Raw genomic sequence first — 14,988 nt, forward strand, 5'->3', positions numbered from 1 at the left:
AAAATATTGTGTAATGAGAATTAAAAAAAAAATTTCAAGCATGGCAGGGAGCGAGTCTTTTTATTTCCTTTTTTTAATTTTTGGGCCACACCTGAATGTGCTTAGGGGTTCCTCCTGGCTCTGTGCTCCAGAATTACTCCTGGCAGGCTGAGGAACCACTCTTCCTGGGTGAGAGTCATTCTGGAAGTGTTGTCACTCCCTCAGCCCCTGGACACCAGGACATAGGCCCTTGAAACAATCCTGCTTGGGGTGATAGGGGTGTCCTGATCTGTAAGGAAAATTTTGGACTGGGTCATTTGGAAAGTCACTCAAGAACTATTTTGGGGGGCTGGGTAAATGGCTCAGAGTAAGGGGGTTCAGTTCAGCCCTAGCACTGTCTGTTGCCTTGTGTGCTGGCCCCGAGCACTGAGACCAGCTCTGGGGGGCCCTGAACATTGCTTGGGGTGGTGTCCAGATAGTCGTGATCATTGAGTTGATTGCAAGCAAAGACGACTATGTGGGTGTCCTCTGAAATGTCAGAGTTTGCAACACTAAAGAGTGGCCTCCCAGGGCCAGAGAGATAGGACAGTGGGGAAGGAGCTTGCCTTACACACTGCCAAAATGAGTTCAATCTCTGGCATCCCCTGGATCCTCCCAGAGCACTGCCAAGAGTGATTCCTGAATGCAGAGCTAGGAGTAAGCCCTGAACATCACCAGATATGCCCTTCATCACCACCCCCCAAAAATGGGGCAAAAATGAGTAGCAAGAGAAATATGAAAGGGGGCTAGGGAAGATCCAGGCTTTACAAGCTGGAACTGGGGTTCAATTTCTGCCACCACACCCAGATACAGTCCCAAAACCAAAGCCAGGACAGAAACCAGAACCTAGAAATATCAGTCATTGGCTTCGAGGATGCTAGAAACAACAGAATGGGATCTGGGCCACCTGAGCATGAACCCAGCCCTTGGTCTCTTCAACAAACATTCAGGGGTTTTCCTCAGGGGTTACTCTCAGATCTGCCCTCAGGAATCACTCCTGGCAGGCTTGGGGGACCCTATGGGATCCTATTGAACCCCGAGTCAGCTTTGGCAAGGCCAACACCCTTCTTGCAGTGTTATTGCATTGGACTGTGTTCCCTTCTTTTTAGTTTGCAGAGTATGGAGATCCCCAGGACCTTGCAGAGGAGGATTGGAATCATGAGGTACTGGGGGGTAGGGGACTATGTGGGAGCACAAGGTCAGGCTGCCCAGATGGAGAAGGATGACAGTCCTGACCATTGTGGTAGATATCAAAGAGGGGCTGACCATCCCTTCCTGATATCTTGAAACACCCCAAAACTCTTCACACTAAACCTGGCAAATTGATCTTCCTGACAAAAACTAATCCTGGAAGTGCCTGCCAAGGGCCGCCAATAATTTCTGGGCTGCCCAGCACTGCACACTGGATACTGTCCCCTATGCATGGCCTGTGCTGGGCCCCAGGGCACCCCAAAAGCAGAACCTGGGGTCTCAGTGTTTAAGTCTGGAGGAGCTCCATGCTGGAGCACAGAACGGCTCTAGAACCTTCTATCCATGAAGAGGATCAGAGCTGGCTGTAGGGTATGGGGCCAGGGATGTCTGGCCATCAGGAATATGGTGCCAATGGGGGTGTGGCACCCCAAACTATCACTCTACTGGATAGCAGAGTAGGCGAGGAGCTCCTCAGTATCTGGGGGAGATTCTGGTTGTCAGTCAGGTGTCCTCATGTTAGAGATTTCGCTTCAGTGGTGAAGGGAGAACACTTGGGAGGCACCCATGAGGGTCTGTTCTGGGCACCCTGAGCCTCACTGAGAGAAACTCAGAGCACAGCTGGGCATGGCCCAGGGTAAAACATGGAAAGTGGAAAAAAGAAACGAGTTTCAGCATTGCATCCCAGAATGGAGGATAGGCACTCCTAAATTCCTGACATGCTGGTGGGATGTTTCAGGCCATGGGGTTCTGCATGTATGAGTGTGTCCCCATGAATGTGTGTCTTCATGAATGTGTGTCAGTGAATGTGTGTCCATAAATATGTGTCTTCATGAATGTGTGTCCCCATGAACACATGTGTCCCTATGAATGGCCCCAGCTCAGGACATAAGGGGCACAGGGTGTGGGGGAGGACATGTTTGCTGTGCACTGCTAATTCCCACAGTTACGTGTGGTTACCCTCTACACAGAAGTGTTCTGGGGAGTCTGGGAAGGCCAAGGTGAGTTGACCCACGTCAGTCTGTCCCATGCTGCCCAAATGATCCCCATCACCTATGACCAGCATCGACCACTCTCCCGCCCAGGATGAGAGCATTTGCCCACTTGCAACACTTCCCCTTCTTGCCCAAGTCTGCAGTGTCCAGGGCAGCAGCAAAGGGCAGCTGGAGACTAGGGGTCAGCACGGAAATTCCTCTCTATTTCTCTCTTTCTCTGTGTATGTGTGTGTGTGTATGTCTGTGTCTCTGTCTCTCTGTCTGTCTCTAGCTCTATCATCTATCTCTCTCTGTGTCTGTCTGTCTCTGCCATGGCAAAGTTTTGCTACATCCTGACTTAACCCAGGTTAGTAGCTGGAGGCCTATGAAAATGTCCTTCTGAGGGCCCAACAGTGGTTGTGGCTGTGGCTGCCAAGGTCTTGCCCTAACTGTGGCCCCAGAACAAAAATCTGCATAAAATGAAGTATTCTTTTAGATGCGAACGCAAATTGCCTGAGTTCTTAGAGGTCCACTTTGGGGCTGAGTTTGCACTCTTGGCCTTGGAGCACCGGGACCCACCCAAACTTTGTACCTGGAAATTCTCCTCTTCCTCCCTTCCTCCTCCTCCTCCTCCTCCACCACCACCACTACCACCTCCTCCGTCTCCTCTTTTTCTTCTTCCTCCACCTCTTTCCTCCTCCTTCTCCCTCCTCACCAGACCCTGACTCATCTTCTCCTTCCTTTATGCCATCACATCTGTTGCCCTTTTCCAATGGCCAGGCCAGAGACACAGTACGGGGTGAAGGTGTTTGCCCTGCAGGGTCAGTCCCATCCCCAGCAGGCACCAGCAGTTGGTCCTCTGAGCCCCACTGGAGTTGATGGAGTTGATTCATGAGCTCTGAGTCAGGAGTAACCTCTGAGCACTGCTAGGTATGGCCCCCAAAACCAAACCAAACCAAATCAAAACAACTCAACCACACAAGTCAACCATCTTGTGACCACATTACTTAATGACAATGTGCAACTGTTTGGTTTCTTTTGTTCTTTGGGTACTCAGGGGTTCTGTGGGGATGGGTGGGTTTTACAACCATTGGTGCTCAGGGTTACTCCCTGCTCTGTACTCAGGATTCACTCTTAGTTTGGGGAGCATATGGGATGCCGAGGCTGGAACCTGAATTGTCAGTGTGCAAGGCAAACACTCTTCCTGCTGTGCTAGCCCTCTGGTCCTGATTTTGTGTTCTGTTTTGTTTTTGTTTGTTCAGTTGGTTGTTGTTCAGGATAGGTCCTGGCAGAATGCAGGGGATTGGGGGGACTCTCTGGAAAGGGGGATGGACCTATGTTTACCTCATGCAAGGCAAGTGCCACACCTGCTAAATGTGTGGATTTGATGAAAAGTTTCTGCATCTTTACCACCCTCTGAGGACCCAGGCCCTCCCCTGCCATCCCTGTGACACTCTAGACAGCTCGGAACAAAGGCAGCTGCCGAGAAGAGTCCCACTTTCCCCTCAGGAGTGTTTGGACCACAGAGAGCTAGGGACATGGATGGGAAGTACCCGGACCCCCAACAGCTGTGCCTTTGTCTCACACAGCTGTTGCATGACCCGGTCACCCTATACAGATACAAGGTCAACTCCATCATCACGTCACGCCTGGCCGACACAAGCATCGAGGTCCTGCTCATAAATAGCTCCCCAGATACCCAGATCGCCTTGTTTGAGGTCCAGATCCCCAAAGGTGCCTTCATCTCTAACTTCTCCATGTGAGTAACTGTGGCAGACCCAGAAACAGGATGTGCTCCCTCACAGAGCCCTAGTGCCCACTACCCACTGCCTGGGGAGTGAAGGGGTGGTAGCCCTGGGCATCACACTCACTGTCTCGTGCCAGCAAGGCCAGCACCACTAGTCACTGATTCCTCCTCTGGACCCTGAATATTAATTCATTTATTTCCTAAAGTCACACCCAATAGTACTCAGAAGATACTCCCAACTCAGTGCTCGGGACTGCTCCTGCCGTGTCTGAGGGACCATGTGGTGCTAAAGATTAGTCCTGCGGGTTTTGCGTAGGGACCTGCGCTCCCCTAAACCTGCCTCTCTTCCTGATCCCCAGGGATTCTTCCTGGCTCTGTGCTCAGGAATCATTCCCGGTGGTGCTCAGGGATCCTATGGGATGCCAGGGATCGAATCTGGGTCAGCCGCATGCAAGGCAAACGCCCTACCCACTGGTCTATCACTCCATCCCCAAATTTTGTTTGTTTTGTTTGTTTGTTTTGGGGTCACATCCAGCGGTGCTCAGGGGTTACTCCTGGCTCTGTGCTCAAAAATCTCTCCTGGCAGGCTCAGGGAACCATATGGGATGCCGGGATTCAAACCACCGCCCTTCTGCATGCATCCTTACCTCCATGCTATCTCTTCGGCACCCCCAAATTTTGTTTTTGAAATTAAATAACCAGAACCTACTCTAGGGTGGTGTCTCCCCATTTCATAATTAATGTGAAGTGAAGGAAGCAAGAATTGTGAACTAGACATTTGTTTTATTCTCTCTATCCAGAGGGAAACCTAGAAAACCCATGATGGGAGTTTAGCTCTATTACTACAATCAAATAAGAGTTTAAGTATAGGGTTCAAAACTGGGTATTGGCTCAGTGGCAAAGCATATGGTTCCCAGCTCAGTTCCCAGCTCTGAAATTCAAGACAAGCTTTGCCTCTGCATGGCTGTGATTTCCACTAGATTTCACACCTGGTAAGATTTCACATCTGGAGCATTGGAGAAACACTTCAAACCCAGCGCCAATACAAGGGGAGGTCCTCCTTGGATCAACTTCAAGCCATTCTGGAGTGCAGAGAAATGGCCAGGATACATGGACACACACACACACACACACACACACACACACACACACACACACACACACACACACACACACACTTCTTCCTCTCTGTGCTAAACCTCTGCTTCTCTCCTAGGACTGTGAACGGGGAGGTCTTCACTGGTTTTGTTAAGGAGAAATCTATGGCCCATACACTCTATGCCCATGCCATGGCGAAGGGAAAAACTGCCGGCGTGGTGAGGTAAGGGCAAGAGAGGGGAGGGGAGGATAAGCTGTCCCACGGAGTCCCCAGCCAGCCAGTCTTCACCACAAACCAGGCCCCCGAAGTCAGATGGTGAACGCTTTCCAGCAGCCATGAGCCTTGTCTCTGTCCAGGGAAGAAAGTTCAGGGGCTGCGTGCCACAAAATCTGGGGCTGGTCTGGGTGATAAGCACCTTCTTTGACCTCCCTGACCTCACTCATTCTTGCCTGAATCAGAGGGCAGATATGGGATGCATGCTGAGAACAGGGGTGGAGGGAGGGACAACGCTGGTGGCAGGAATGGCCCTGATTCATTGCCGACTATGCACCTTAAATATTACTGTGAAAGATTCATAATTCACTTTGGTCACAATAAAACTTATTAAAAAAAAAAAAGAAAGAGAAAGCAGAACAAGGTGCATCTGGCTGATGCTGCCTATGCTGAGTATTATTAGGTCAGGCTCAACTGGATGGTCTGAGCCCCCAGGTCCCCAGCCTTCAAGCTCTCCCCTGATATCTTCCTGGGCACCTCCCATAACAGTCAGCTTGATGATTTTTCTGTAGACTGGGTTTAATGAGGGAATAGACTGGGTAGGGTAGCCTGGGGCCTTACAGCCAACCTGTAAGGGTGGAGACAGAGGAGAGATATAGAGAAGGAGAGAGAGGAGAGACAGACAGACAGACAGAGAGAGACAGAGACAGAGAAGCGAGGGAAAGGTGGAAGGAAATGCAGAAGCTATAAGGTAGCAGAAATGGCCAACGATTTTTCCAGAAAAGCAATAAGGGAGATGCAGCCAGCTCTGGGAGGAAACAATTAGGAGAAATAGCCAGCAGCAAGAGCAACAACACCCACCAACCCCATTTCACCCCATCCCCTTGCATTCGAACTGAAGGTTTATATAACCCCCCTGCAACTGCCTCTAAATGACATTTACCAGGGGGTCATTTTAAGGGGACAGACCCCTTTTATGGCAGTTATGGAAGTCTAAACCAAGAATGGGGACCTGGGTTTGTTGTTGTTTTTATTATAACGCCGTGATTTACCAAATTGTTCATAATATAGTCATTTCAGGCACTAAATATTCAAGCACTAATCCCATCAACTGTGTGACCTTCCCTTCCCCAATCTCCCACCCACTCTCTCAACCTAACTCCATGCAGGCACAAATTCATTTCATATTGCTGGCTAATGGAATTATCAAAACTTAGACCAATAAGGGTCAATTTGAAATTATTGTTCTCTCTTTTCATAAGGTTACTAAAGACAGTGTCTAAGGATTTACTAGTCTATGGTTGATGCTAATGGATCTTCTGTGTTACTCTTTAGGCTCGTTGAACTGGGGGAGATTTATAGGGAAATTTCCTACCCAATTTCTGAGAAGCCTACTGGGTTGACACGACTATAAAATATTAAGGTCTTGGGCCCGGAGAGATAGCACAGCGGTGTTTGCCTTGCAAGCAGCCGATCCAGAACCAAAGGTGGTTGGTTCGAATCCCGGTGTCCTATATGGTCCCCCATGCCTGCCAGGAGCTATTTCTGAGCAGACAGCCAGGAGTAACCCCTGAGCACCGCCGGGTGTGACCCAAAAAACAAAAACAACAAAAAAAATATTAAGATCTTTTTCAGCTGTGGGCCCAACATTTATCAATCTCAAACATAGCTGGTGGCTTGGCAGTTTGATAAGGCTAAATTGCTGAGCTGTTTCTGTTGGAGGGTGTAGGGGGTGGTGCTGGGCTACTGTAGTTCATGCAGAAATTGGGAATTTGCTCCCCACTTTCTGAGAAGGCCGCAGAGGGATAAGCCAGGATTAGACTTCCTGGGAAGCATTAGCGATCGATATTTTCCAGGTGGTGTTTCTGTCAGTGACGTGAACCTAATGTTGGGCGCCTTTGGCGAACGGCAGGAAACTCAGGCATTGGGGACTGCCATGACCAATGCTGGTCAGAGGAGCCCACCTAGCAGGACCCACACTATCTCTCTGGGTCTGTGGGGACTGTCAAGGAAAGTGTCTGTACCAACCGCCTTGCTTCTGGGTCTCTCATGCACTCTTGTTAGTGGGCAGTGACTTCCCTAAGTCACCTTCCCTTCAGGAGCCGTGACCAGGATATGGACCACTTCAACGCAGAAGTGACCATGCATCCTGGGGCTAAGGTGCACTTTGTCCTTAAATACAAGGAAGTAAAATGGAGGACGCTTAATTCCTATGAGCATCGGATCTACCTGCAGCCCGGCCGGCTGGCCAAGCACTTGGAGGTAGGCGGTGAAAGACCGGGCTCCTTAACCCGACCTTGCAAAGTTACTGCCCTGCCAAGGCCCTGGGTGCAGAGTTCAGGCTCCTCCCTATTTGGACAGGCTTCCTGGCTGCCAGAGGCTGTGCTGACAAGGGCCCATAACCAGGGGACAGGCGGGCGGGTGGCAGCTTCCACGGCTCAAAGGTTTCCTGGCTCAGTGGCAGGGCCAGAGCCAAAGCTACTGGCATGACTGTTCTCACTTTGGGGCCCCCTCCCCGCTACTCTCTGCTTTCATTTCTCATAGAGTCCTTCCATGTATCTAATATCTAATCCCCCCCATCCTCATGATAGTCTTCACCATTGAGTTTGGGGTCCACAGAGCCTTTTTTTTTAATTTTTGGGCCACACCTGGCTCTATGTTCAGAAATTGCTCCTCAAACATAGACCAAAAGAAAAAAAAATAGAGAGAAATTGTTCCTAGACAGCTTGGAGGACCATATGGAATGCCAGGAATCGAACCCAGGTCCATCCTGGGTTGGCAGCCTGCAAGGCAAATGCCCTACTGCTGTGCTATCACTTCAACCCCAGAGTCATTTTTAATACTTTAAATTCAAAAGCTGGATCTTATATCCTTGATTATGATTTTCTTTTAGTTCTATTTAAAAGCATTTGGGTATTTGGGGGGGGCTGTTTTTATTTTTTCCTCCTAAATCATGGAGGATCTTCTATTTCTGGCATCCATATTCTTCCCTGAGTTTTCTACACTCACTGAAACTTTTCATGTATGAAATGTGTTGCTTTCCAGAAAGGTTCTAGCTTATCCAGAGATAAACTAGAGATAAACTTGGAGCTGATAGATGAGCCTCCAGACCACATGCAATGCAGGGGTCTGGGTACCCTTTTCACACACCCCCATAGGTAGATCAGTGTTGTATATGAAAATATTTCCATAAGATTATTCTTTGCTTGTTGTCCCACCTTGACCTTCCAGGTGGGGGCGCTGTTGAGAGCTGTTTGGGAGCGAGGTGTTCTGGGTCTTTTGCCAGAGTTTGCTGGGTGGCTCGAGTGTTTTTTGGAGCTTGCAGCAGGCTGACAAAGGACTCTCTTCGCCCAACCTTTTACCCCTTAACCCTCCTGTCTGTGTGGATTATTTGCTGCGGATAAATATTACCAAGATCTTTCTCCAAAAGGGGAGAAGGGATGGGAATCAATTTCTCATTCTGGGAGCTCTTTGAGGATACACAAACAATCAGCAAAGGAGTAAATGGGACCCAACAAATGGGGCAACAGATCAGGTCTCCAGAAATATGGGGAAAAGGGTAAGCAGCTGAGCTGTCTTGGGAGCAACTTCAGTAAGTGGGGGCCTTGCGGGAATGCAACTGTCTGACTGTCCTGTGGCCTATGGCCCTCATCACCATCGCAGGTGGACGTGTGGATCAATGAACCCCAAGGAATCCGGTTTCTCCACATTCCCGACACCTTTCAAGGGCATTTTGTGGGGGTCCCAGTCATCTCGAAAGGGCAGCATAAGGTACCTCGAGAGTGGACACAATCTGACCCTTCCATGGCGGGGCTTTGGGTCCAGAACTGCCCTTGGCAGGGTGAGGGAGGTTCCCCCCAGCACTGCCTTGCTCTGCACTGATGCCTTCATCCCTGCCAGGCCCACGTCGCCTTCAAGCCCACGTTGAGTCAGCAGAGGAGGTGTCCAACATGCTTGGCAACGGCAGTGGACGGGGAGTTGGTGGTGATGTATGACGTGAGCAGGGAGAAGAAGGCCGGAGAGCTCCAGGTTGGCCAAGGGGCCAGGGCAGGGGACTGGGAGGGGGGCCCAGGCCGTGTTCAGCTGCAGGAAGAGGCGTGGTCCAGCCTCCCCAATCTTCCCCAAGAGAGAAACTGAGCAGAGGCCAGCAGGTCGATTTCCCTGGTCCGAACTCTTGTGTGTGTGGGGGGGGGGGTGGGGGGGTGGGACAGGAAGCAGGAAGTCACTGAACGGTTCTGGGCGAACCTGAGGGGATGACCCAGGAGAGGAAGATGAAGACCAGCAGCCATGACTTTGTGGGAGGTTTTCCTGAACCCCCTTTCTGCTGCCTGGTCTTAGAGCCCCTGGAATCACTGTTTCTAGGGAGTGCTGTCCTCCCACCCTGTCCTCCTTCATACAAACAGGAAAGGGGAACCTGGGAAAGGGGTTGAGATGAGTGCCCCTAGTGGCTGTGGGAGGGAGCGTACCCCATTCTTGAGGGACAGCAATGGCCCATCTGTCCTGGTGTTTGTTACTGGGGCTAGAATGCAGCTGCCTGACTGTGTGGACCCATTGGGTCAGGATCTCCTCCTTTCCCACCACCCAATCTGCTCCCACATTCGGGCTGTTCTCAGCCATGGTGCTTTCTCTATGGGTTCAGGGATGCCTTGTTAGCTCAGGCCCCTGCACCTGGCCTCAGGTGAGCCTCTACTTAATTGGCCAGCTGCTTCTAAGACTGGGGGGATCAGAGAGGAGCAGATAGGGCCCCCCCCAGAACGTTGAGAGGTGGGTCTTTCTTCCATAACAGGAATGAGTGGTGAAGGAGTGTTAGGGAGGCATGAGGGAGTGTATGAGGGGACGAAGTGAGGGGTGCAGGAAAGAAGGCACAGGTGGGTCTGGGGGCCACAGTTTGGGGTACCTAAGAGCTGATAGCCTCCATTCCCAGGATACCCCATCACGACCCAGCCCTTGTGGGGACAATTTAATCACACCTACAATCTGTTTTACAGGCCTCCAATGGCTATTTTGTGCACTTTTTCTCTCCGGAAAACATGGACCCAATTCCCAAGAACATCCTGTTTGTCATCGATGTCAGCGGTTCCATGTGGGGAATAAAGATGAAGCAAGTGAGTCCCCAATTATTGGGGGCCCGCTGAGGCTCCTCCACACTCCCGTCCCAGGGTGGTACTCCCCAAATGGGTGCCTGGAAGTACCTACCAATCATGGGTGCCAAAGGTGGGTAAAGTAGAACATCGACCGTACAAATTCTCTCACATACAATATGTGAAGGACTATTGGGAACCGCCTGTCTGTTGAGACACCTAGAACAAGGAGATGTGAGAACAACCAGGAGACAGAGAGTAAGAAGAGGGAGCTCTGGGGTGCTCGGTGATTGGGAAAGGGGGAGAGATGTGGCCAGAGTGATACACAGTGAGGATGGTTGCCTTGCATGAGGCCAACCTGGGTTCAACCCCCAGCATCCCAAACATTCCCCGAAACCTGCCATCAGTAATTTCTGAGCACAGAGCCAGGAGTAACCCTGAGCGCTGCTGGGTGTTGCCCCAATTATTTTTAAAAATGGGGAGAAGAGGGGCCGGCGAGGTGGCGCTAGAGGTAAGGTGTCTGCCTTGCAAGCGCTAGCCAAGGAACGGACCACGGTTCGATCCCCCGGCGTCCCATATGGTCCCCCCAAGCCAGGGGCAATTTCTGAGCGCATAGCCAGGAGTAACCCCTGAGCATCACCGGGTGTGGCCCAAAAACCAAAAATAAAAAAAAAAAAAAAAATGGGGAGAAGAGGAGGAAGCAGCAGAGAAGACCGAGACTAGGCTTCATTCAAGGAGAGGAACATAGGGAAGCGAGCGATAGACTAAAAGCAGGAGGAGCCACAGAGATAGCACAGCAGGGAGGGTGTTTGCCTAGCATGTGGCTGACCCATGTTCGATCCCAACATTCCATATGATCCCCTGAGTCTGCCAGGAGTGGTCCCTGAGCACAGAGAAGGAAATCAGCTTGAGCACTTCTGAGTGTGACCAAAATAACAAACAAAAAAAGCAGGAAGAAGTGAATCAGAGCAAGGCCAGGGCTTAGCTCAGAGGCAAGTTAGTCACGGAGCAGGAGCGGGAAGCAAGGAAGGTCCATGGGACTGAGCAGTGGCTGGACCATGGCCATGGAAAGATGAGTAAGTGTTGGGGCCGGGAAGGTGGCGCTAGAGGTAAGGCGTCTGTCTTGCAAGAGCTAACGTGGGACGGACCACGGTTCGATCCCCTGGCGTCCCATATGGTCCCCCCCAAGCCAGGAGCGACTTTTGAGCACATAGCCAGGAGTAACCCCTGAGCATCAAATGGGTGTGGCCCAAAAACAAAAACAAAAAAACAAAAAAAAAAAAGATGAGTAAGTGCTTGGGCTGGAGAGACCCCTAGAAAGTCCCCCAACTCTGAGACCCCTGAGGGTAGTGCAGGTTTCAGTCACAGGAGTGCAGAGACCAGGGATGGGGCCAGAGGCTGCCAGAAGAAACAGAAACCATTTGACAAGCATGGGGGAATCCCAGCCAGAGTGGCCTTGGGAAGCAACCCCAGGAAAGCAGGGGTTTCCCTGCTGCTGGTTTCTTCTGTGTCCTGGGGGCTCTATACTCAGCCTCTATGTGGCCCCCCAGATGGTGGAAGCCATGAAAACCATCCTGGACGATCTCCGCACCGAGGACCACTTCACCGTGGTTGACTTTAACCACCATATTCGCACCTGGAGGAACGCCCTGGTCCCAGCCACCAAGACACAAGTGGCCAGTGCCAAGAAGTACGTGGAGAAAATCCAGCCCAGCGGAGGTGAGCAGTGGCCTGCAGCCCCTCAAAGCCATGGCTCTGTCTTCCCAGGCAACAGGTAATAAGGCACTGGGTCTCACCTCCCAGAGCACAACACAGGAATGTTCATGTTAAGATCCCAGCTGGTGTCCCCTGCAGTTGCCAGCCTGGTGATCTGAGCCTGGTGACTTATCCCACAAGGAAGTGGGGGGTTTTGCTCTTCCCAGAGCCAGACTTTGACAGCTGAGGCTGGGAAAATGTTCAGAAGCTCTGAGCACTGATGTCATGCCCACCCCCAGAAAAAGACATTGTCATTACAGCACTGATATATCATGGGGTTCTCCCCGTGTACCCCTCACAGGCACAAACATCAATGAGGCACTGCTACGAGCTATCTCCCTCCTGAACGAAACCTACAACCTGGGGCTTCTGACCCCCAACTCCGTGTCACTCATCATCCTGGTCTCAGACGGGGACCCCACAGTAGGCAAGTGACTCTTTCCTCACTGTGTGTGCATGGGACCTTTCCCTAGACCTGTATGCCCCCCTTGGGTGCTACAACATTCGGATCTTCTGACCCAGAATCTCTTACCCAATTGGGCTGGTCCCTGGCATTTTTTCCAGTTTGCACTGGGCCTGTTTGGGGGCTCCTGGTAAGAGTGAGCACTCAGTTGCCGTCTGCAGGTGAGCCTGGCGTCTAGGGTCCCTGAACCTCATCTAAGATGAGCCTGGGACTAGAGCAGCCATTGTAACATTGCTAAGGAGTCAATGGTGACCCCATATTTAGGATTCAACTTTAGGATCATAGCAAAGATGAGATGGGAGCCAGAGTGACAGCAGAGCAGGAAGGGCACTTGTCTTATACGCAGTAGACCTGGGTTCAACCCCTTGCATGCTGTATGTTCCCTAAGCAGCATCTGAAGTGATTCCTGAGCGCAGAACCAGATATAACCCTTGCGTGCTGCTGGGTATGGCAAGGAAGGAAGGAAGGAAGGAAGGAAGGAAGGAAGGAAGGAAGGAAGGAAGGAAGGAAGGAAGGAAGGAAGGAAGGAAGGAAGGAAGGAAGGAAGGAAGGAAGGAAGGAAGGAAGGAAGGAAGGAAGGAAGGAGAGCAATTGTGCAGTAGGAGGGCTTTTGCTGCACACAACTGACTTAGATTCGATCCCCAGCACCCCATATGGCCCCTGAGCCCTGCCAGAATTGGTTTATCAGTGGGAGTCCCCAGCACACAGATTCTTCCAAGCACCACGGCCCCCAGTCAAGCAGGCACCAAAACATGGTCCAATGGGTAGATAGTCCCAGCCCCAATGTGTGTTCACTGATCCATCTCACTTCCGGAAGTGTCCCTGGGGAAATGCCCCGAGTGTGGGTGATGGGCAGAGAGTAGGAACTAGATGTGGGCATGTTTCCCATGCTGCCCTCTGCTCTACTTGGCCATCCTTCTTACCCTCAGGCGAGCTCAAATTGTCCCAGATCCAGAAGAATGTCAAGCAGAACATCCCGGACAATGTCTCCCTGTTCAGCCTGGGCATCGGGTTCGACGTGGACTTTGACTTCCTGAGACGACTCTCCAACGACAACCAGGGCATTGCGCAGAGGGTCTACGGGAACCAGGACACGGCTAGTCAGCTCAAGGTGGCCCAGCGTGCCTGCCCGGTGCTGGCACGGGCTATGCCCTTTTTGTCCTTGCCCCTTCTTGCCTGTGAATCCCCTAGTGGTGCTTGAAGTGAGGTGGGCACCCATTCCTGCTGAACCCCAAATGCTTCCACTTGGGCCCTGCTGCACACACATACACACACACCCTGCACAATACACAGACACACACAGGCCCTGAACATACACAAAGGCCATACACACACACACGGATACAGACATATCCCCAGGACTTGCACACACACAGACACACACCCAGGCCCTGCACAATACACAGACATGTCTAGGCCTTGCACATTTACACAAATATACGTAAACACCCAGGCCCTGCACACACACACAGTGGCCCTGCACACACACAGAGACACATACATGAACACACACACAGATCCTGCACAATACACAGACACACACAAGTCCAGGCCCTGCACACACACACAAATACACATAGACACACATCCAGGCCTTGCGCGCACATATACATACAGAGGCCCTCGAGTGCTCGCGAGCACACACATACACACACACACACACACACACACACACACACACACACCATGTCCTTTCTCTGGCTCAGACTCCCTGATGCTCGTTTTCAGGCCCAGTTGTGGCCTGCAGGTTCCCCCTCCTGTAAGAAGGAATCATCCTTTCATTTAAGTGGCCTAGAAACTGGCCCAGAAACAGGCCTATTGCTAAACTTGAGGGCAGGGAAGGAAAGAAGTTCCAGTTGGGAGGACATTGGCCCAATGGCCTTTTCTAATTTGGGGGTGTCTCTGAACTTCTCTGGCTGGTGACTGCAGGGAGATAGAGCAACACTAAAATCTCAACCAGAGATAACACAAGAACTTGCATGCAGCTGACCAGAGTTCGATTCCCAACATCCCATGGATTCCCTGACAAGATTGATTCCTGAGCACAGGGCCAGGAGTGAGCCCTGAGCAAATTGTGTGGCCTCAGAACAAAACAAAACAAAGAACAAACCTTAACACTCTTATAGATCTCTGAGTCCGCATCTTATCTCCCTCCCCAAGCCCCATCCTGAGATTTTTCCAGGCAACTGCTAAACATTGGGGGCCACTCAGAGAAAACTCCCACAGATGTCTCTGATTTTGTCTCTCACCTTCCTGATTTTGTGGCTTGTAGAAATTCTACAACCAGGTGTCCACGCCCTTGCTCCGGAATGTCCAGTTCAACTACCCACAGGCAGCAGTGGCAGATGTCACCCAGAACAGCTTCCACAACTACTTTGGCGGCTCCGAGATCCTGGTGGCCGGCAAATACAATGCCAGCATATTGGAAGATATACAGAGTTTTATCACTG

General features: G+C 51.2%; 1 protein-coding gene across 1 annotated transcript in view; it reads left to right on the forward strand.

The window, feature by feature from the left end:
• ITIH2 (inter-alpha-trypsin inhibitor heavy chain 2) overlaps positions 1–14,988 on the forward strand; it is a 34,224-nt gene that overhangs the window by 910 nt on the left and 18,326 nt on the right. Inside the window, exons 2-12 of the mRNA XM_049776336.1 lie at positions 1,128–1,181; positions 3,770–3,939; positions 5,144–5,248; positions 7,339–7,501; positions 8,903–9,010; positions 9,140–9,268; positions 10,228–10,344; positions 11,871–12,039; positions 12,377–12,502; positions 13,468–13,649; positions 14,811–14,988. The exon at positions 14,811–14,988 is cut by the window's right edge and continues 8 nt beyond it. Coding sequence (XP_049632293.1) covers positions 1,128–1,181; positions 3,770–3,939; positions 5,144–5,248; positions 7,339–7,501; positions 8,903–9,010; positions 9,140–9,268; positions 10,228–10,344; positions 11,871–12,039; positions 12,377–12,502; positions 13,468–13,649; positions 14,811–14,988 — 1,501 coding nt within the window. The remainder of the gene's footprint in view (positions 1–1,127; positions 1,182–3,769; positions 3,940–5,143; positions 5,249–7,338; positions 7,502–8,902; positions 9,011–9,139; positions 9,269–10,227; positions 10,345–11,870; positions 12,040–12,376; positions 12,503–13,467; positions 13,650–14,810) is intronic.

The sequence above is a fragment of the Suncus etruscus genome, chromosome 7 (assembly GCF_024139225.1).
Source record: "Suncus etruscus isolate mSunEtr1 chromosome 7, mSunEtr1.pri.cur, whole genome shotgun sequence".
NCBI lineage: Eukaryota > Metazoa > Chordata > Mammalia > Eulipotyphla > Soricidae > Suncus > Suncus etruscus.